This window comes from Papio anubis, chromosome 1 (assembly GCF_008728515.1).
Source record: "Papio anubis isolate 15944 chromosome 1, Panubis1.0, whole genome shotgun sequence".
Taxonomy (NCBI): Eukaryota; Metazoa; Chordata; class Mammalia; order Primates; family Cercopithecidae; genus Papio; species Papio anubis.
In genome coordinates, this window is record NC_044976.1 from 9,017,559 (window position 1) to 9,040,638 (window position 23,080).

At 45.4% G+C, this 23,080-nt stretch overlaps 1 protein-coding gene and 1 non-coding gene across 6 annotated transcripts in view; both read left to right on the forward strand.

Moving 5' to 3' along the window:
- UBE4B (ubiquitination factor E4B) overlaps window positions 1-22,514 on the forward strand; it is a 147,188-nt gene extending 124,674 nt beyond the window's left edge. For 3 of the 5 annotated variants that reach the window (XM_031669297.1, XM_031669298.1, XM_031669318.1), the window contains 6 exons: window positions 2,521-2,665; window positions 9,839-9,973; window positions 12,760-12,951; window positions 19,915-20,089; window positions 20,684-20,830; window positions 21,161-22,514. In XM_031669297.1, the coding sequence (XP_031525157.1) occupies window positions 2,521-2,665; window positions 9,839-9,973; window positions 12,760-12,951; window positions 19,915-20,089; window positions 20,684-20,830; window positions 21,161-21,222 (856 nt within the window). In that variant the 3' untranslated portion in view covers window positions 21,223-22,514. Of the gene's footprint in view, window positions 1-2,520; window positions 2,666-9,838; window positions 9,974-12,759; window positions 12,952-14,514; window positions 14,765-19,914; window positions 20,090-20,683; window positions 20,831-21,160 lie in introns of those variants that run through there. The other 2 variants (XM_031669358.1, XM_031669347.1) reach the window with 2 other exon arrangements.
- On the forward strand, window positions 4,630-4,732 carry LOC116272014. Its single transcript, XR_004180744.1, has one exon. It is a non-coding gene; the product is annotated as a U6 spliceosomal RNA (small nuclear RNA).
- Window positions 22,515-23,080: the final 566 nt, after the last annotated feature.

The window sequence follows — 23,080 nt, forward strand, 5'->3', positions numbered from 1 at the left end:
ATGTGGGCAGGATTTTTTAAATGGCTTTGCTTGCAAGATATTGCTGAATTTTAGATTTGTTAAGATACCTTGGGGGTGGTACACAAGCAAAGATCCTATAGGGCAGAGAGTGGTGGCTCACGCCTGTAATCCCAGCACTTTGGGAAGGGCAGAGGAGGGCGGATCACTTGAGGTCAGGAGTTCAAGACCAGCCTGGCCAACATGGTGAAACCTCATCTCTATTAAAAATACAAAATATTAGCTGAGTGTCGTGGCACACGCCTGTTATGCCAACTACTTGGGAAGCTGAGGCAGGAGAATTGCTTGAACCCGGGAGGCAGAGGTTGCAGTGAGCTAAGATTGTGCCAGTGCTCTCCAGCCTGGGCCACAGAGCGAGACTCCGTCTCAAAAAAAAAAAAAAAAGAAAGAAAAGATCCTATGAATATGCTGAGATGTTGGGTTAAGTGTTTTTTTGGTGTTTCTATGATGACAGTGTTAAATGAAGTTGTCAAAATGAGTGAAATGAAATCTTAGTTCTTGAACATTGGAAGGACTTTAGATTTTGCAACAATTAGGTCAGAGCTGTCATTTAAAGTATCATTCTTTGTAGTAAGGCCCTAAACCTTAATTAAAGACTTTTCATATACCTACCTGAAATCTGAGTGACTGCTTAAACCTGGACATTAGTAATCCCATCTAAATTATCTGTCAGTGTCTAAAAACAAAAGGGAGATGAAGATGCTGAACTCTTGGATTATTATTCAAAAATTTTATCCTATCTAAGGGCCGGGCGCAGTGGCTCATGCCTGTAATCCCAGCACCCAGGCTGAGGCGGGCGGATCACGAGGTCAGGAGATCGAGACCATCCTGGCTAACACAGTGAAACCCCGTCTCTACTAAAAATATAAAAAATTAGCCGGGCGTGGTAGCGGGCGCCGGTAGTCCCAGCTACTTGGGAGGCTGAGGCAGGAGAATGGCGTGAACCCGGGAGGTAGAGCTTGCAGTGAGCCAAGATCACGCCACTACACTCCAGCCTGGGTGACAGAGCAAGACTCTTTCTGAAAAAAATAAATAAGTAAATAAATAAATAATAATTTTATCCCATTTCTTGGATCTTTTGCAACCCATGTTAGATCTTTGATCAAATCTAGCTATACTTGTTAACCGAATTACTAGTCAATAATATACATATTACCAGTGGAATAACTATTTGCTAGATAGATTTCTGTGGAGCAAATTCTTTAACTTTTTGTTTCCATAAACTGCTCTTATGGTCAGAATTGTGTTCCAGCTAAAGCCTGGCACAAGCTTAGGACACGAGGCAGGCCCATGGCTTGGTCTCTGAATGATGCTGATTGGAGCACTTGTCCTTAACTTACCATGTTCCTGAGATTGAGGCCTCCTGTCCCTGTTCACAGGAACTTCTCTTCCCCAGGCATGGGCTTACCACCCCCCAAGTGCACAGTTGTAGACCCTGAAGTGTAGCTTCTTTTTTCTCTACGAATCTGGCAGCTCCAGAGTCTAACAGAGGTAGGCCAAGCTATTTCAGTTCACCGACAAGTTCTCGTTATAACACGATTTGCAGAACAGTTCCTTAGATTGGAAGCTTCTGGTTCTAAAGTAAGTTAATATCCCACTTTATCAATATTACAGGTTCCAATTTTTCTTCAGTGCGTCAGTCTTTGTGATAAGGAATAACTATATCAGTAGTTATCTGTTATATGTGGTTAATTATTTGCTTTTTCTTGGTATATTGGTGAGTATATGCGTATTTCCTGTTCTAGTCTGGAGAACGTGTTTTCTCTCAAAAACACTGAGGGAGTGAACTGGGTAAGCTAGGTAAGCTAGGTAAGCCTGCTCTGGTGAGCGGGATGGGGGATTCAGCATTTGCTGGTTTTCCATGGTGTGACTATTTCCTCCATTGCCCAATTTAAGGTGCCAGGGGAATCTGGTTATAAAATTCTGGAATATTTAGCACTTGACTGTCATCAATCATGCAAGGTGGCTCCAAACACCACTGGAATGAGCTTATCATAAACAATTTAAAAGAATAACAAAAATCCAGGCCAAATGCAGTGGCTCATCTCTGTAATCCCAACACTTTGGGAGGCTGAGGTGGGAAGAACGCTTGAGCCCAGGAGTTTGAGACCAGCCCTGGCACCATAACAAGTCCCTGTCTCTACAAAAAATACAAAAGTTAGCTGGGCGTGGTGGCGTGTGTCTGTAGTTCCAGCTACTTAGGAGGCTGAAGCAGGAAGATTGCTTGAACCCTGGAGGTCGAGGATACAGTGAGCTGTGATCGTGCCACTGCATTCCAGGCTGGGCGACAGAGCAAGACCCTGTCTCAAAAAGAAGATTAACAAAATCTAAAGAGAAGCTTGGTAGTCCTTGAATTCCACAGTGCCTGACTTGTGCCAGGGTAGGCAGGCTTTTAGGGTGAGATAGTTGCAGTGTGGGTGGAGGCGCCTGTTCCCTGGGATTTGCAGTGGCGTTTTGCTTCAGGGAGATGTATGACCATGCACAATATAATTGCCTTTCCAGCTCCGGGAAGCAGTTTGTTCGCTATATAAACATGTTGATAAACGACACGACGTTTTTGCTCGATGAAAGTCTGGAGTCTCTGAAGCGAATCCATGAAGTGCAGGAAGAGATGAAGAACAAAGAACAGTGGGACCAGTTGCCCCGGGTGAGGACGTGGTCCAGAGGCTTGGACAGCTTTGCAGGCCATCTGCCTCCGGACACGGGCAGAGCTGCTTTGGGGCTGCATTTGTGGGTCTGATGATATGCGATCTGACTTGCTGGGATTTTCCTTCCATGAAATCATATTGCAGGGTTGGAATAGGAAAAATCTGAAACACCTTATCTGGAGCTAAGAAATGGGTTGAGAAGTCTTTGAAAATGTACACTGAAAACTTTCTCTGCCTTTTTAATTTTAAAGGACTTTTTTGGAGAAGAGCTTTTATTGTCTGAATATATTAAGATTCATGAACATAATTAGGAAAGAAATCTCTAGAATTATGTCTGCTGGACAAGAATTTGATTTGTTCCTATGGGCTTCTCTAGGCAACTGTGTGAATCACTCAGGATCCTGGTGGGGTGTTTTTTTTCCTTTCAGTTGATCTTGGGTTTTATATTCAGTTATTAATAGAACAGAGGCCTGGCTTGCCAGGTTCCATGGAAAACACGTGCTGTGCCAGTGCCAGTGCTCTTTCCTGACGTGTGTAGCAGCAGCTGAGATACATCCTTGGTTGCTTATGAGGCCCTTGACAGTTGCTGGTGACTTCTTAGATTGGCTTAGGTTTATTGATTCTGTTCTTGGAATTGTCAGGCTCAGAATCAGAACTGATTTCCATAAGGGGTTCTCATGTCAAAGTGGGGAGGACTGCTTTTTCTTCACTTTTTCTTTTCTTTTCTTTTCTTTTTTTTTTTCTGAGACCGAGTTTCACTCTTGTTGCCCAGGCAGGAGTGCAGTGGTGCGATCTCGGCTCACTGCAGTCCCAGCTTCTCCAGTTCAAGCGATTCTCCCACCTCAGCCTCCCAAATAGCTGGGATTACAGGCGCCTGCCACCAAGCCCAGCTAATTTTTGTATTTTTTTTGTTTGTTTATTTGGTTTTGAGATGGAGTCTAGCTCTCTCACCCATGCTGGAGTGCAGTGGTGCGATCTCGGCTCACTGCAACCTCTGCTTCCCAGGTACAAGCGATTCTCCTGCCTCAGCTTTCCAAGTAGCTGGGACTACAGGCGCCTGCCACCACACCTGGCTAATTTTTTGTATTTTTAGTTTCACCATGTTAGCCAGGATGGTCTCGATCTCCTGACCTCATGATCCGCCCTCCTTGGCCTCCCAAAGTGCTGGGATTACAGGTGTGAGCCATTGCGTCCGGCCAGCTTTTGTATTTTTAGTAGAGACGGGGTTTCATCATGTTGGCCAGGCCAGTCTTGAACTCCTAACCTCAGGTGATCCATCTGCCTCAGCCTCCCAAAGTGCTAGGACTATAGGCGTGAGTCACCGTGCCCAGCCATTTTTTTTTCTTTTTTAATTTCAACTTTTATTTTAGATTCAGGGAATGGGGTACATGTGCAGATTTGTTATGTGGGTGTATCATGTGATGCTGAGGTTTTATGATTCAACCTGTCGCCCAGGGAGTGAGCATAATACCTAATAGGTAGTTTTTCAACCCTTGCTCCTCCCTCACTCCCCTGTCCCCAGTGTCTATTGTTCCCATCTCTGTCCATGTGTTTAGCTCCCATTTATACCTGCTTTTCTTATGTATTAAAGTTCTACCCATTCTCTGAGTAAGGTCCTATCCAAATACTCACTCAGGTTTGTCTTCGCCAATCAGCATAGCTGAAAATTCTCACGTTTCTCCTTACTTCTGTAACACCCACTTTATACCATTCACAGTGCTTGGTATGCCCAGCTTATATTTTATTTACTTATTTGTTTTTTATTATTATTAATAAATAGAGACAGAGTCTTGATCTGTTGCCTTGGCTGGAGTGCAGTGGCAGGATCATAGCACACCACAGCCTCAACCTCCTGGGCTCAAGTGGTCCTCCTGCCTCAGCCTCCCAAATAGCTGGATGTAAAAGCATGCACCCCCACGCTTGGCTAATTAAAAAAATTTTTTTTACAGAGACAAGTTCTCACATGCTTCAGCAGCACGTATACTAACATTGGAAAAATACAGAGAAGATTACCATGGCGCCTGCTTGAGGATGACATGCAAATTCATAAAGTGTTCCATCCTTTAAAAATAAATATTAGGCCGGGCGCGGTGGCTCATGCCTATAATCCCAGCACTTTGGGAGGCCAAGACAGGTGGATCACAAGGTCAAGAGATCAAGACCATTCTGGCCAACATGGTGAAAGCCCATCTCTACTAAAAATACAAAAATTAGCTGGACGTGGTGGCACACACCTGTAGTCCCAGCTATTCAGGAGGCTAAGGCAGAAGAATTGCTTGAACCCAGGAGGTGGAGGTTGCAGTAAGCCAAGATCGTGCCACTGCACTCCAGCCTGGGTGACAGAGCAAGACTCCGTCTCAAATAAATAAATATTAAAATATAATATTTTAATATTTTTGATATTTAATTGCTAGTTTTCCCAAGCTGGTCATATCTTTTATTTACTTATTATTTTGATTATTAAATTGTTATTTTTTATTTTGTTTTGTTTTGTTTTATTTTTTGAGAGAGTCTTACTCTGTCACCCAGGCTGGAGTACAGTGCCGCAATCTTGGCTCAATTTCTGCCTGCTGGGATTACAGGCATGCACCACCACACCTGGCTAATTTTTGTATTTTTAGTAGAGATGGGGTTTTGCCATGTTGACCAGGCTGGTCTTGAACTCCTGGCCTCAAGCGATCCACCGACTTCAGCCTCCCAAAGTGTGGGGATTACAGACATGAGCCACCGTGCCCAGCCTTATTATTATTATTTTTTAATAGAAACAGAGTCTTGACTGGGCACAGTGGCTCATACCTGTAATCTCAGCACTTTGGGAGGCCGAGGCCGGCAGATCACCTGAGGTCAGGAGTTTGAGACCAACCTGGCCTACATGGCAAAACCCAGTGTCTACTAAAAATACAAAAATTAGCCAAGCATGGTGGCGGGCGCCTGTAATCCCAGCTACTTGGGAGGCTGAGGTGGGAGAATCACTTGAACCCAGGAAGTGGAGGTTAGAGTGAGCTGATACCATGCCACTACATTTCACATTTCAGCCTGGGCGACAGTGCGAGACTCTGTCTCAAAAAAAAAAAAAAAAAAAAGGGAAGAAGGAGAGTCTTGCTCTGTCGCCCAGGCTGGAGTGCAATGGCAGATCTTAGCTCACTACAGCCTACAACCTCCTGGCCTCAGGCAGCCCTCCCACCTCAGCCTCTCAAAATGCTGGGATTATAGTTGTGAGCCACCATGGCCGGCCAGTGTATATTTTAGATGTTGGAATGCAGGTCTATAGCACAGTCGTAGTCAATACTTAATAGCATTTGTTTATGAGCCAACTGAACAAATAATACTGATTTTTCCTCTGTTAATGGATGAAAAAGGCACAAATAGTTCCAGCAATTGCTATTTCAGAAATAATTTTTATTTGGCTTTGAAGTCACTTTCTCCCTCCCACTACCCTGGCTGTTCCTGCTCATCTCCTGACGTCTGTGCTTGGTGAGCTCCGGCACTCGACCCTCAGGCTTCAATTTCTTTCCCACTAGTGCTCTCTAGGTTAGTGTTTCTCAGCGAGGGCACTAGTTGGAATTTTGAGCCTAGTGGAATTTGGTATAATAATAACTCATGATGAGAAACCATCCCATATATTGCAGGACATACAGAATCTCTATTTCGTGCCATTTAATGCCAGGGATGTACCCTCCTACCCCCAGCCATCAGGCAACGAGAAACACTCCCACGCATAACCCGATGTCCCCTGGTGAAAATCACTGCTTGGTGAGCTCAGGTATTCCAAGGCGTTAAATACCTGTATTCTAAAGACTCCAGAATGGATCTCCCCAGCTCAGATTTCACCTGACTACAGGCTTGTAGACCAAGTATTTGTCTACACGTGTCTACAGGTGTCTCAAACTCACCACATCCAAAACAGAACCTTGATGTTGTCCACATCTCCTGCCTGAGTCTGCCCAATCTCAGTAAATTGCGCCTTCGTTCTACCAGCTGCTCAGGCTCAATGCTTTGGAGTTGTTCTTGATTTCTCTGCATCTCTCAGCAAATGCCTCTAGGCTCTGTCTTAAAGTATGTCCATTATCTAACCTCTTCTCACCACCTCCAGACCATTGGCATCTCTTACCTGGATTATTGCAGTAGCCCACTGCTTGGTCTTCAACCTCCACTCTTGAGCATGTCCATATCAGGGATGGTGTTAAAAATCTCAGTCTGGGCCGGACGCGGTGGCTCAAGCCTCTAATCCCAGCACTTTGGGAGGCCGAGACGGGCGGATCACGAGGTCAGGAGATCGAGACAATGTCACATTTTAAATTTTATGGCAGGTGAAACCCGTCTTTACTAAAAATACAAAAAGGTTCGTCCCGGAGGCGAGTGGCTGGAGGCGCCTGTACTCAACTACTCGGGGAGGCTGAGGCAGAGAATGGCGGCGTAAACAAGGGAGCTTGCAGTGACCCGAGATCCCGCTCCACTGCACTTCCAGCCTGGGCAATAAGGAGCAAGACTCTGTCTCAAAAAATCTCCAGTCTGATCAATATCGCCACTCAGCTCAGCCCTTCTGGGCATCCCTTCTCACTCAGAGCCAAATCCCATGATGAGAGCAGCCTACAGCACTCAGCAGGACCTGGCACCACAGTGTGTTTCTGCTCTCAGCTTCGGACAGTCTCTCCTCCACTCACTCTACCCCAGCCAGACTCACCTCCAGGCCCTTCCACTGACACGTGAGGGCCTTTGCACCTGCTCTTCCCCCTACCTGGAATGCTCTTCCCCCCAGATTTTCCTGACTCCTTCAGATACGCACTCCCTCAGGGAGACCTTCCCTGACCACCCTTTCCAGAGTAGCATTCCCTGACCCCTGACCCTGCTTCATTTTTCCTCATCACTGTCAGACTTACTGTATCTGTTAGGGTATTTGTTTCTATGAAGCCATCCTCCCTAATGGAATCTAAGCTGCATGAGGGTTGGGAGCCTTATTATCCTATCTCCAGTACCCAAAGGCTGAGAAAAGGCCTGTTGAGACACCCAGGTACACATTTAGGTAGTTCACGCCTGGCTGTTCTTGTGTCTTTCCTGGCACTGCCTTTCTTTCAGTGGACTCATTCTTGGCCAGGGAACGGCAGGCCCCCCAGTATCCCTGCAGAATGTCCATCAAGCAGACTGGAGCACTTACCCAGAGGGCACTCACTAGCCAGCTTCAGCTACTCCAGCTGTGTTCCTTTCCCAGCAAGAAAAGGCCTCCGAACAGATGTAAGAATTGAGGCTTTTCCTGGTGGGTCTGTGTTTGATCCGTTTCAGAGCCTGCAGTGCAGTACCTGATTGTATCCATTTCAGAGCCTGCAGTGCAGTACCTGATTGTATCCATGAGTCAAACAGCTCTTATCATCTCCTCCCCAGTCCATGGCAGAGTTGAAGGAGGAGACTGTGCCAGAGGCAAGCATGCTGACAGTTCTGTGGTGTGACAGCCTCACAGTGTGGAAAGACAAAATTTAAAAAGCTTAGTAGTACACAGACACTTATAGAGGCAGAGAGGCAGACCCCATAGGCCTCAATACTGTAGCACACTGCATCTCATAGTTTTAAAATAATGAAGACTGGCTGAGCATGGTGGCTCACACCTGTAATCCCAGCACTCTGGGAAGCCTAGGTGGGCAGATCACTTGAGGTCAGGAGTTTGAGACCAGCCTGACCAACATAGTGAAACCCCATCTCTACTAAAAATACAAAAATGAGAACAGTCACAGTGGCTCACGCCTGTAATCCCAGCACTTTGGGAGGCCGAGGTGGATGGATCACCTGAGGTCAGGAGTTCATGACCAGCCTGGCCAACATGGCAAAAAACCCAATCTTTACCAAAAATACAAAAATTAGCCAAGCATGGTAGCATGCACCTGTAATCCCAGCTACTCAGGAGGCTGAGGCAGGAGAATGGCTTGAACCCGGGAGGCGGAGATTGCAGTGAGCCAAGATCCCACCACTGCACTCCAGCCTGGGCAACAGAGTGAGACCCTGTCTCAAGATAAATAAATAAATAAATAACAACAACAACAAAGAGTTAGCCAGGCATGGTGGCGCACACCTGTAATCCCAGCTACTTGGAAGGCCGAGGCATGAGAATCACTTGAACCCGGGAGGCAGAGGTTACAGTGAGCCAAGACTGTGCCACTGCACTCCAGCCTGGGTGACAGAGCAAGACTCTATCTCCAAAATAATAATAATAATAATAGAAGGCTGAGTACCGTGGCTTACGCCTGTAATCCCAACACTTCAGGAGGGAGATCACCTGACATGCGGGAGTTCGAGACCAACCTGACCAACATGGAGAAACCCCATCTCTACTAAAAATATAAAATTAGCCGGGCACGGTGACATGTTCCTGTAGTCCCAGCTACTCGGGAAGCTGAGGCAGGAGAATTGCTTGAACCTGGGAGGCAAAGGTTGTGGTGAGCCGAGATCGCGCCATTGCACCCCAGCTTGGGCAACAAGAGCGAAACTCCATCTCAACAAATAATAATGATGACGACTAAGTAAAAGTTATTATTAAGGGAAATAAACTGCCCTTTCTTAGTACCATGATGTGTGTCAGATACTATATTCGATTCTCTTATTTCATCCTGCATAGAAGTTGATGGTGACTTTCTTTTTTTGAGACGGAGTCTGGCTCTGTCACCAGGCTGGAATGCAGTGGCGTGATCTCAGCTCACTGCAGCCTCCGCCTCCTGGGTTCAAGCAATTCTCCTGCCTCAGCCTCCTGAGTAGCTGGGACTACAGCTGTGAGCCACCATCCCCAGCTAATTTTTGTATTTTTAGTAGAGATGGGGGTTTCACCATGTTGGCCAGGATGGTCTTGATCTCTTGACCTTGTGATCCGCCCACCTCGGCTTCACAAAGTGCTGGGATTACATGCATGAGCCACCGCACCCGGTAGATGGTGACTTCTTTTATCATTGAGGAAGCAGAGGCTCATGGGAGGTAAATAAGGCACCAATGTCACCTGGCTGGAAGTCTCAAAGAGCTCCGAGGCTGAAAGGATGAAACTTCAGTTACCTGGGAAATTTGCTGTGGTGGGCGGTTCCATCATTCCCTAAGCATGTTGGATTTATCACGCACTTTCCAGTTATGCGCTTGGCGCTTTGCTGAGCTGATGACCAGGACCGAGCCTTACTTGGCGATTGTTCGATGTGTCCTAGGATCAGCAGCAGGCCCGTCAGTCTCAGCTTGCTCAGGATGAGCGCGTGTCCCGCTCTTACCTCGCCCTGGCCACCGAAACTGTGGACATGTTCCACATCCTCACAAAGCAGGTCCAGAAGCCCTTCCTCAGACCGGTGAGTAGAAACCAGGGGCTCTGTTTGGTGGTTTGGACTCTACATTCAGACTCTCTCACTTATAACTTCAGCAGTTGTTGAAGTCCTGGAAATTTTAGTATCATAGTCACCAATAAGTGAAATTCTGTTACTGATTTTGTTCCCAGTTATGCTAGTTGATACCAGACTCTGTTGATGGACTGAAGAGTAGATGTCTGATGTCACCACATAGTCTACAGCCACTTCCAAATGCCTTAGTGCACTTTCTGCTTAGACAGTACGTTGGATTATTCATGTTGATGTCATGACATATTTTTACCATTATTGATTCCTATATTTTATTTATAGAAAAAGCATAAGGTAACAGCCGGTGACAATGGAAGGATATTAAGTAGAATCATTGAGACTGTGTAAGATCTTTGGCTCTCTCAGTTGTACCTTTGTTACACTCAGGAAGCCAAAGGTTACTGAGAGCCGGCCATCACTAAGGTTTATGGTGGATTGCAAATAGTCAAAATGTTTGTCCTCAACTAACGAGACCTGGTTCCTGTTACTAAAATTGAAACTGAGGAGCATCACTGAAGATCTCTGCCCTGCTTCAACCACACCCACCACAAAGTTGAGAAGTTTTGTGGTGTGGCCAGGACAAGTATAGTGAGAAAGGCAAGATGGGGGATCTAAGATTTGGTAGCCATTTGCCTGTGTGGAGACATGTTTACTTTGCAATGGAATACGATATACTTACTGTGTATTTCCCCTGATTTTCTGTATTTGCCCTTACCTCCATTATGTGACTCCTGTCGTCTCCAGCAGAGGCACTATTGCCACTCCCTGTCCTGGGGGCAACTCTTTTCCACTCTTTCCACTTTCCACCTCATGTCTCTTCATAAACAGATTTCAGTTCAAGACCCATGGAACACGAAACAAAACAGCTCACTGCCCAGATACTGGCCTCCCTTCAAGGTTTGCAGAATTCTGTGAAAGCCAGATAGCAAATAGTTGATTAATTCCTCTTTAACAAGGTCAACACCCACCTGTTTTGTAGACTTGTTGGGAAGATTAAGCGAAAACACACATAGAAGTACCTGGCCTAAGGTGGGCATGGTGGCTCATGCCTGTAATCCCAGCACTTTGGGAGGCCAAGAAGGGTGGATCACCTGAGGTCAGGAGTTCGAGACCAGCCTGGCCAACATGGCAAAACCCCATCTTTACTAAAAATACAAAAATTAGCCAGGCATGGTGGGGCGTGCCTATAATCCCAGCTGCTTGGGAGGCTGAGGCAGGATAATCACTTGAACCCAGGAGACCCAGGTTGCAGTGAGCCAAGATCACGCCACTCCAACCTGGGTAACAGAGCAAGACTCTTCTCAAAAATAAATAAATAGGCCGGGCATGGTGGCTCAAGCCTGTAATCCCAACACTTTGGGAGGCCGAGACGGGCAGATCACAAGGTCAGGAGATTGAGACCATCCTGGCTAACACGGTGAAACCCTGTCTCTACTAAAAAATACAAAAAACTAGCCAGGCAAGGTGGCGGGCACCTGTAGTCCCAGCTACTCGGGAGGCTGAGGCAGGAGAATGGCGTAAACCCGGGAGGCAGAGCTTGCAGTGAGCTGAGATCCGGCCACTGCACTCCAGCCTGGGCAACAGAGTGAGACTCCTTCTCAAACATAAATAAATAAATAAATAAATTTATTCATTTTAAACCTGCTCATAAACCTGAGCCATCTGTACACCGTAGCCCTGTTCTTTTGGCTCCAGCCTTATGCCTGTGCCTGCTGTGATATTTTCATTTCTTTTGCTGCACTGTTTACTATCTGGCCTTCACAGACAAAGTATAAAGGCATTTCACTTTGCAAACCTTTAAGGTTTGCATTTTCACCTTCTTCACTGACTAGCTCAGATCTCTCCTACTTCAAACAAAATGACCAACTCTGTCCTGTTATGACTCCTTTATTTTACAACTTTTCAACAGTGGAATACAGGAGTACTCTGTGCAAAAGCAAATTCTTGAAAAGCTAAGTATATGTCGAATTTGAATAAATCCAGTTATTACATTTCATGAAAACCTTGTGACTGAAAGGAACGCTTTCATGACTCCCTTTTATGGCCAGTGTTTAATGCTCTTTAAGCCACATCTTCCTGTTTCAGGTTTGCTTAAAACCATTCATGCCCAACCGTAGTGAGTACTGAGTCACCTTGTGAGATTCCTGCATAGATTATTATTATTTTCCAGGTGTTTCATTTAAGTTTACTCTGTCTCATTGACTGGATTTAAAACTATTCAAGACATAACTTCTATCTTCTTTCCTTGCTTTACTTTGTTATCTGTATCTGGTAAGTACATAAGAATGGCACAGACTGAACTGCCAGGGGCTTTTAACATTTAAGGGGAAAAAGGTTGATGAAATATTGGCTGGAAGAAGTGACTCAAAACTTTTTTGGCTCAGATAATGGTAAGATTTGTATAATTTTCTCTCTTTTACTTGTTTCTCAATGAATTTGGAGTGATACTTTTTTAAATTAAAAGCATAAATTTAAAGAAAAGTTTGGCTTCTGTTGGTATTTATAAATAAATATTTCATCAGCCTGCAACATTCCATTAAGTATTAGAATTATCAGATCGGAAATGGGGAGTAAAGTTGGAATATAATGTTGTCTTTCTTCAGCTTGTGATACACAGCACCTGTATGGATTCTTTGAAGACTAATCCAACCAATTCCTGTTCCTCCACTGAAATGGGAGGTGTTGGTCCTTTTCACTTGTCTCAACAGCATGAATTGTCCTATTATCCTGTGATTTCCTAGGAACTTGGACCCCGATTGGCTGCAATGCTGAACTTTAATCTTCAGCAACTCTGTGGCCCCAAGTGCCGTGACCTGAAAGTTGAAAACCCTGAGAAATACGGCTTTGAACCAAAGAAGCTGTTGGACCAACTGACGGATATTTACTTACAGCTGGACTGTGCCCGGTTCGCGAAAGCCATTGCTGACGATCAGGTCAGTGAGTTGAGTTGGTCTCTCTGTGAGTTTACTGGCGGATTTGAAGATAATAACCACAGTGGCCAGGGAACTTGTCTGGTATCAGTGAAGATGAATGGGTTGTTTTCCTCTGAGTGTGAAGAGTAGATTTGGGCTCGGTGTGGTGGCTCAGGCCTATAATCCCAACACTCTGGGAGGCCAAGGCAGGAGGATTGCTTGAGGCCAGACTGCAGTGAGCCATGATTGCACCACCACACTCCAGAATGGGCGAAAGAGAGAGATCCTGTCTCAAAAACGCAGTGGCTTATACCTGTAGTCCCAACACTTTGGGAGGTCGAGGCGGGCAGATCACGAGGTCAGGAGTTCAAGACCAGCCTGGCCAACATGGTGAAACCCCATCTCTACTAAAGATACAAAAAGTTACCTGGGTGTGGTGGTGCATGCCTGTAATCTCAGCTACTCGGGAGGCTGAGGCAGGAGAATCGCTTGAACCCAGGAGGCAGAGGTTTCAGTGAGCCGAGATTGTGCCACTGCACTCCAGCCTGGGCAACAGGGCGAGACTCTGTCTCAAAATAAATAAGTAAGTAAAAAACAAAAGTAAAGAGCAGATTTGGTGCTCTGATCCCTTTCCAGTTGAGTTCTTACCCCATCTTTGTAAGGGCCTTCTTGACAAATCTGTTACATTTCTGAAAAGAGCCCGATTTCTCAAGGGATCAGAATCTTCCTCCCTAGTCTCCTGCTAGAATGCTGTTATTTTTGGGGTTGTGCGGATTGAAAACCTCGTGTGGTTATCTTTACCTTCTTCCCTCTCCTTTATTCCATGGCTCTCCTGTGAGCAGATCTGTCTGTGTGTGCTTCATTTCCACAGCCACCAATTTAGGCTAAGCTGTCCTCGTGTGATCTTCTAGTCATCTCATAAAGGGCTGGCCCTGTCCATGGTCCGTTCTGCCTCATTTTCAACGTCCTCACAGCTAATGTTTATTAACTGTACACCGCATTTCACCCCCTTTTCACATCTCTACCCATTTAGTCCTCACAAAATTCTTTGGTGTAGGTTCTATTAAAGTCTTTGTTTTAAAGTGAGGAAAGAGGGACAGAGAGGTTAAATAGCTTGCTCAAGGTCAGAGAGTCAGTGTGGGACAGAGGCATGATTGATGTCCAGGCAGCCTGGCCTTGAACCCATATCCTCAGTCTCTCTGCTGTCCACTTAAAAAGCCCACAAAGAACCACGCTTGTTTCTTTGTCTCTGTCTTTGTTCACACTACTTACCCAAATACTATTCATGGCTCAGGTTAATCATCAGTAGGCATTCTAGAAGGTTCTTTACCCATATCTCATCCAAAGGAATAATGTTACAATAGAAGCATTGTAGGTACTTTTTTTTAGTGACAGCTTTATGGAGCTATAACTCACATATTTAGGTGCTTTCTGATGTAGCAGGGGAAGTGGTCTTAACAAAGGATTTGCAGTGGAAAAAAAATACATAGTCATGTGCTGTTTCTGTCAATGATGGACCACAAAGACCAAGTGGCGCCATCATATTATAATACCGTATTTTCACTGTACCTTTTCTATGTTTAGAATACTCACCATTGTGTTACAACTGCCGACAGGATTCAGTACAGTCCCACACTGTACAGGTTTGTAGCCCAGGAGCAATAGGCTGTACCATAGAGCCTCGACGTGGTGTAGGCCACGCCATCTAGGTTTGTGTAAGTAAATTCTATGATGTTTACACAACAACGAAATCGCCTAACAAGACATTTCTCAGAGCGACACAGGACTGTATGTCTAAAGCAGTTTTTTCATACAAAGTAGTGGTCTGTAAGAGGGTTAGGAAATTGTAGTTACTTGTAGGAGATGTTAAAATATATACTGCTTTACTAGCCCCCGACTATATAATACTGCACTGATTTAGAAACAGAAGGCAAGTCATAGCCTGCAGTGAGGGAAAGAAAAGGGAAGCACTTAGCCATTGAGGTGGGGTCCACACCTGACTGTAGCTGGAGTCTCCAGCCAAGCCAGAGGTCAGTGTGGAAAGCCCCTGGGGCTCTTCCATCGTTACTGTAGAGAGGCTTGGAAGAGCTGTTTAGTGTGCGCCCTCTCCAGGGTGGTTGTCCTGTGACTACCACATCACAGGCACTTAACGTAACACACAGAAGGTTTCAGTGTGGATGGGCACAGCACGCCCAGTGAGGTGATGCAAAGCAAGTGGGTGACAAAGGAGTGCTTTGAGCGGCCTGTCCTTGGTGACCAACAACACATTTCATTGCCTGGTCATGCCTTGGACTATGGTGCTGGCCTCTGGTGGCACTTGGCTTGAGTCGTAGACAGCAGTTTCTGGCACAGTGGCACACAGGGATCCTTGAATGTCTAGATAGTCCTGTTCTTCCAGAGCGGTGAAACAAACACACACTTGCCGGTGACGCATGGAGAGAAAAGCATATTTTAAGAAGTGTTGGGGCTGGACACAGCGGCTCACACCTGTAATCCCAGCACTTTGGGAGTCCAAGGTGGGTGGATCACAAGGTCAGGAGTTCGAGACCAGCCTGGCCAAGATGATGAAACCCTATCCCTACTAAAAATACAAAAATTAGCCGGGCACAGTGGAAGGCAGCTGTAATTCCAGCTACTCGGAGGCTGAAGCAAGAGAATAGCTTGAACCCAGGAGGCAGAGGTTGCAGTGAGCTGAGATCATGCCGCTGCACTCTAGCCTGGGCAACACAACAAGACTCCATCTCAAAAAAAAAAAAAGTGTTGGGCTGGGTGTGGTGGCTCACACCTGTAATCCCAGCACTTCGGGTAGCCGAGGTGGGCAGATCACCTGAGGTCAGGAGTTTGAGACCAGCCTGGCTAACGTGGTGAAACCCTGTTTCTACTAAAAATACAAAAAATTAGCCAGGCATGGTGGTGTGCGCCTGTAATCCCAGCTACTCGGGAGGCTGAGGTAGGAGAATCACCTGAACCCGGGAGGTAGAGGTTGCAGTGAACCGAGACTGCGCCACTGCACTCCAGCTTGGGCAACAAGAGCGAAACTCCGTCTCGGAAAAAAAAAAAAAAAGAAGTATTTTTGCTTCCTTTCACAGTGTGGTGTTTATGCTGATTATTGGGTATTTTCTGTTTATATTGGCCATAAGCTGATTAGGGGCCTGCTTACTTGATTGTTGTAGAAGAGAGCTTTGGTGGAGCAGGGGGCGGTAAGTGCAAAAGGATGGACGACGGCTGGCAAGCACTGGGGAAGAGATTATAGAATTGCATTTTCTCCTTTGGAAGCAGCAGTATCTTAACTGGCTTTGGTTTGGTTTGGTATGTCTTGTTTTCCTGGGAAGACAAAGGAAGAAGAAAATGACAGCTTTGCAGGTAAAGAAACTGAGAGGCTTCTGTCCCTCTATACCAAGAGTAGGCTGAAGACTCATGTCCAGAAGGCTGACAAAAAGGTGCCTGGATGGGCCGGGCGCCGTGGCTCACGCCTGTAATCTGAGCACTTTGGGAGGCCAAGGCAGGCAGATCATGAGGTCAGGAGAGCAAGACCATGCTGGCTAATGCAGTGAAACCCCATCTCTACTAAAAATACAAAAAAATTAGCCGGGCGTGGTGGCAGGCGCCTGTGGTCCCAGCTACTCGGGAGGCTGAGGCAGGAGAATGGCGTGAACCTGGGAGGCAGAGCTTGCAGTGAGCCAAGATCATGCCACTGCCCTCCAGCCTGGGCAACAGAGCGAGACTCCATCTCAAAAACCAAAAAGGTACCTGGATGAAGAGCCACTGCGCTTGATGCTCAGGAATCTGAGGTCAGAGCTCCACGCCAGAGAAGTGGGATATCACATTGGTCCCAGGAGCCAAGAGGACCAGGATAGGGAGATGTTAAAGTGGCCTAGACTGTACCTTTATGGGCAGATGCCAGTTCCGTGGACAGACTGCATATCTGTTGTCCATGAAGCATTGTCTGTTAACACCATTTTCCATTAAAAAAGAAAAAAGATTCAGCATCTGCTTAGAAAATAAAAAAAACAAAAATCCCATCAAAGTCACGCTTCCCCCCATGCAGTCAGTCTTTCCTAAGTTAATTGCTCCCTCCACTAACCTACCACAATACGAGTCTGCATCTCACAAATTTAATGCTTCATTTTCTGTTAATTTTTTCTTCTTTATTGAGGTAAAATTCATATGTAACATAAAAGTAACCATTTGAAAGTGTACCATTTGGTGGCATGTAGTGCAGTCACAGCGTTGCACAGCCACCGCCTCTACCTAGTTCCACAACATGTATCACCCTGAAAGGAAAAGCTTAAAGCAGTCACTGTCTAGACCTCTTGCCCCAGCCCCTGGCAATCACAAATCTGCTTTCTGTCTCTCTTTTCCTATTTTTGGATTTACTTATTCACCTATCCTGGATATTTCATATAAATGGACTTATACAGTGTGCAACCTTTGATGTCTGGCTTATTTCACTTAGCATCATGTCTCAAGGTTCATTTGTGTTGTAGAATGTATCAGTATTTCATTCCTTTTCATGGCTGAATAATATTTCGTTGTATGGATATACCACCATCTGTTTATCCTCATCCATTGATACACATTTGGGTTGTCGCCAACCTTTGGCTGTTGTAAACAGTGCTGCTGTGAACATTCGTGTACAAGTATTTAAACACCTGTTTTCAGTTATTTTGGGAATACACTTGGGAGTGGGATTGTTGGGTCATGTGGTAATTCCATGTGTAACTTTTTGAGGGATGCCAGAGTGTCTTTGACAGCTGCTGCCCATTTGACATTCCCACTGGCAATGTATAAGGTTTAAGTTTCCATTCTTTCTCATTTTTTTTCTTTTGTTTGCTTTATATTCTTTCCATCATGAAGTTTAAATTAAACATGTTAATTTGTTTTTGTTTCTTAAATACTCATGCTAGTAGAAGTGACATGGTATTTCATGGTGGTTTTGATTTGTATTTCCCTAATTACAAATACCATTGGACACCTTTTCATGTGCTTACTGGCCATTTTTATGTTTTCTTGGGAGCAATGTCTATTCATGTTCTTTGACAATTTTTTAATTGGGTTGTTTGTATTTTTGTTGTTGAGTTGGAAGAGTTCTTTTTTTTTTTTTCTTTTTTTTTTTTTGAGATGGGGTCTCCCTCTGTTGTCCAGTCTGGAGTGCATTGGTATGATCTCGGCTCACTGCAACCTCTACCTCCCAGATTCAAGCAATTCTCTTGCCTCAGCCTCCCAAGTAGCTGGGACTACAGGTGTGCACACACACGCCTGGCTAATTTTTTTTGTATTTTTAGTAGAGATGGGGTTTCACCATGTTAACCAGGATGGTCTTGATCTCCTGACCTCATGATCCGCCTGCCTCGGCCTCCCAAAGTGCTGGGATTACAGGCGTGAGCCACCGCGCCCAACCAGAAGAGTTCTTTTGTATTCTGGATGCTAGGTGATATCATATCATTGGATATATGATTTGCAGATATTCTTGTGTTAGTCCATTGCATCACTATACAGAAATATCCAAGGCTGGGTACTTTATAAAGAAAAGAGGTTTAGGCCAGGCACAGTGGCTCACGCCTGTAATCCCAGCACTTTGGGAGGCCAAGGTGGGCAGATCACCTGAGGCCAGGAGTTCCAGACCAGCCTGGCCAACATGGCAAAACCCTGTCTCTACTAAAAATACAAAAAAAATTAGCCAGCCATGGTGGCGCACACCTGTAATCCCAGCTACTCAGGAGGCTGAGGCAGGAAAATCACTTGAACCCAGGAGGTGGAGGCTTCAGCGAGCTGAGATCGTGCCACTGCACTCCAGCCTGGGTGATAAAGTGAGACTCCGTCTCAAAAATTAAAATTAAAATGAACTGGGCACAGTGGCTTGCACCTGTAGTCGCAGCTACTTGGGTGGCTAAGGTGAGAGGATTGCTTGAGCCCAGGAGTTTGAGGCTGCAGTGAGCCATGATTGTACCCCTGCACTCCAGCCTGAGCGACAGAATGAAGCTCTGTCTCAAAATACATATATATATTTATAGTAAAACATATGTGGCCAAAACACTGGCCACTTGTTTCGCGATGGTGATACCAATACAAATATATATCATCACTAAGCTAGTGGCCAGTGTTTCTGCTATATGTGTTTTACTATGAATACAAACTACAACATACTTTGCTATTTGGCATGGCAGTCATTTTTGTGAATTAGACACTTGTGAGGCAGATGTTACTCTGCCCATTTTACACTCAAAGAGCCTGGGCTCAAGAGGGTTCACATTTGCCTGTGACCGCACAGCTGGTAGGTGGTAGGACCAGAATCCAAGTTCAGATTTGTCTGGGTCCATGGTGGGCGCCCGTCCTCCACTCCACATCTTCCCTTCCTGGGGACATAAATTGTGTCTGTTCCCGGTCCTGTTCATCAGTTCACCGGGGTGGTCTCACGTCCATGGAGCCCCTGACATGTGCTGTGCTGAACAAAATGAGCTTGAAGGAGGCTTAAAAGTGAACAAGAGAAAGCTCATCTAGAGTATGAACAATAGTGGATTGTTTTTACCATGCTTACCTTTGTGGAAGAGAGCTGAAATTTTCACCTCTTCTTACAGGCTAGCAGGGCACAGTGTCCCCCCAAGGACTGAAATAGACTAGCTTTCCTTCTCTTTTTAATGTTGAAGCTTTAAAAGAAATGCATGCCAGCTGTAAAAATTCAAAAAAAAAAAAAAAAACCCCATCTGCCTCAGGCCTGCAGCCCTCTCCAGAGGGAGTGACCTCGTACAGTTTGGCACATATTATTCCAGTCCTTATCCATTTGTAAGCGTGAAAAGTGCATACTTTTATGTGGCTATAAATGCATAAAGACTGGGATATATAAAATATATAAGTATATATAATTTTAGGGCTTCTTAAGGGGGGAAAAATCCACAAATGGATTATACTTTGGATATTTTCTGCAGCTCGCTTTTTTCCACCTCACATACCTTTACGTCTCACGTTGCCATTCCTCCTTTGCAGAGATCCTACAGTAAGGAGTTGTTTGAAGAAGTAATTTCAAAGATGCGGAAGGCAGGGATCAAATCCACAATAGCGATAGAAAAATTTAAGCTGCTCGCCGAGAAAGTGGAGGAGATAGTGGCCAAGAATGCACGCGCAGAAATTGACTACAGCGACGCTCCTGATGAGTTCAGAGGCAAGTGGAGTCGTCGTTTTTATGCTGATTTCTTTTGAGTTAACTGGAAATCGATAACATTACAAGAAGACATCCTGTGCTATTAATTTTTTAATGGTGCGCTAGAGCTGCTTTTTGAGGCAATCTGTCTTAAATTACATTTGCCTATTTTTAGCTCATATTGTAAATTGAGAGGAAGAAACATTGTTAGCCTGACTTAAAGCCAGAGAACAGCCCTGAAGATTCTAAGGGCAGGGCTGCCTTTGCAAGTGGGGATTCACATTTTCAAAGAAGAATTCCCCCAAGTCCTAAGGCAAAGGATTCCAGCCTGCCGTCCTCCCCACGGAGCCTGTGGGGCCTGCTGCTGGGTCTGTCCCAGGCCCTTTCTTCTCTGTTCCCTCCCCCAGCAGTAGCTGACAAAGGAGTGCCTTCGCCTCTACAAAAGGCAATGTATATGCCTTTATTGAAGGCTGATTTCCTTCTAAACCTGGGGGCCTCTCAGGGGCCCTTTGATTGCTGTTCCTTTGGATAGATTTTTCGCCAGTAGAAGGAGCTTTGTTTTCTTTTTCAGTCTTGGGCTCTCTTATTAGAGTTTGCTTTGCTTTGTCCCTGCAGACCCTCTAATGGACACCCTCATGACTGACCCCGTGCGGCTGCCCTCCGGCACCATCATGGACCGCTCCATTATCCTGCGGCACCTGCTCAACTCCCCCACGGACCCCTTCAACCGGCAGACGCTGACAGAGAGCATGCTGGAACCAGGTAGAGGAAGGCGCAGTTCGAGGCGCAGCGCTGGCATCAGTGCCAAGAGACAATGCCCGAGTCACATATCGGAGATGAAACAGAAGGGAAATTTATCAAATGCAGAAACTACCTAGTTTATGACACTCTATAGCAAAGACCCAAAACACTCTTGGCCCTTTTTCCCTGTAGACGTCCAGTCCCTCCCTCTCGTCCCAGTCCTTCTGCAGTCTTTGGCTCAATGAGGGAATGAATGGCCTTTTCTTCCCATCTATACAGAGTGACAGGCATCCTCTCTCAGGAGGAGCCCTCCCATCTGGGGCATTAATCCTCCTTTTTCTCTTTTCTCAGTGCCAGAACTGAAAGAGCAGATTCAGGCATGGATGAGAGAGAAACAGAACAGCGATCACTAAACCGTTCCGCCGCCCACCCTCTGCTAGACACAGCCAAGGCCAACGAGGCAAGCAGAAGCAGCGGCCGCAGCAAAGCTGCCATTCACGTGTTGGAGGCCAAATGTGGCAAACCACCCAGGCCCACCCAGAGCGAGCAAATGCTGAGACCTGGAAGGACACGGATGAGAAGAGGAGCCCGGTTCCTGTACATATATTTAAGTGACAAACACGCTCAAAAGCTTAAAGGACAGGTTTTATGGTTGCTTGTGTAATAAAGCACGTCCTTCGTATGTCACAGTTTGGGGCAACTGAAGTCTTTTAGTGATGGCTGATGGGTCTGGGCAGCATCCCTTCATGAATTTTTTTTTAATCCAATATCCGTTGATTTGATTGTGATTAGAGAACCTTGGACATTTTGCTGCTAAAGAATCTTTTCTCCCCTCTCCCCCTTCCTGACCCTACTTGCACTGCTGTGGATTTTTTTAAGAGAAGCAAAAACAGAAGTAACCCCTGTCCCCGGCCCACCAAACATATATTCTGTGAGATAACTGTGCCTGCTACCAAGTGTTCATCCTGGGATCGTATTTTTATATCATATTCACATATTTGTTTTTTTAATTGGTGTTAGATGACATGATTAATAAAAAAGGCAAGATATTTTCAGAATTTGAATTTCAGTTTTTTTTCTTTTGAAATGTCCCTTTAAGATTTTTTTATTCTAAACAAAATAAAGAAAATCTTGCTGCTCTGGTCCTTGTAATAAGCCTCTATTAGGCACCTGAGGAGCAACTGCAGCAAAATCTAGGGGTGTCAGTGTATCAGGACTTATGTGACTTACCGTATTTTGGGAAGATGAGGGTTGGGTTTTTTGTTTTTGTTTTTGTTTTTTTTAATGCTATGTGACAGTTCGAAACCTTCACAGTTATCCTCTGGGGGTACATCAATTCCTCAACCCTTGGGTGTGTGAGTTTGAGGCAGGGTCATTTGTATGATGTGTTTGGCCTTACCAAAGCAAAAGAGGGTGCAAGAATGTGGGAGTATGTCTGCCGGTTTCAACACACACAGACAAACACAGCCACACGCGCACACAAGTATCAGACTTTTTGTATTACCGCTCCCTACTTAACATACTTGAATTCTTGAATGTCCTTTGGGGTAAAAAAGGATTTGAAACCATAAAGTGTTCTGAAGAAATTAAGTCTATAAAAAACATACTTTCTTTTTTCTTTTCCATTTTTCCCCTCCACAGACAATGTCCTCTGTTCAATTCCTAACGCAAACTACAATAAATGGTGAAACACATTCAGAAGAAATCTTCTTTGAGTCTCTTCTTTTTTTGTGGAAAAAAAAAAAAAGGGCAGGGTGGGTGGGTAAACAAGAGCCAAATGACTGCGTGTGGTGAATGATCTTTCCTGGATCCAATTAGGAGCTGCTATTTTTAAAAGAAAACTTCCTTATTCATGTCAGTCTCGATGCGACATTTGGTTCTCATTTCACTGTTTGCTGATTGCAGGGGGTAAGCTTTGTCATATTCAGTCTTCCTCCTTTCTCAAGTTTCTTCTGCCTTATCTCAAGTATCTTCCTAGATTCTTCCTCAGGCCGCGCACGGTGGCTCACGTCTGTAATCCCAGCACTTTGGGAGGCTGAGACGGGTGGATCACCTGAGGTCAGGAGTTTGAGACCAGCCTGGCCAGCATGGTGAAACCCCATCTCTACTAAAAATACAAAAAATTAGCCAAGCATAGTGGCAGCGCCTATAGTCCCATCTACTCGGGAGGCTGAGACAGGAGAATTGCTTGAACCTGGGAGGTGGAGGTTGCCGTGAGCCGAGATTGTACCACTGCACTCCAGCCTGGGTGACAGAGGGAGATTCCATCTT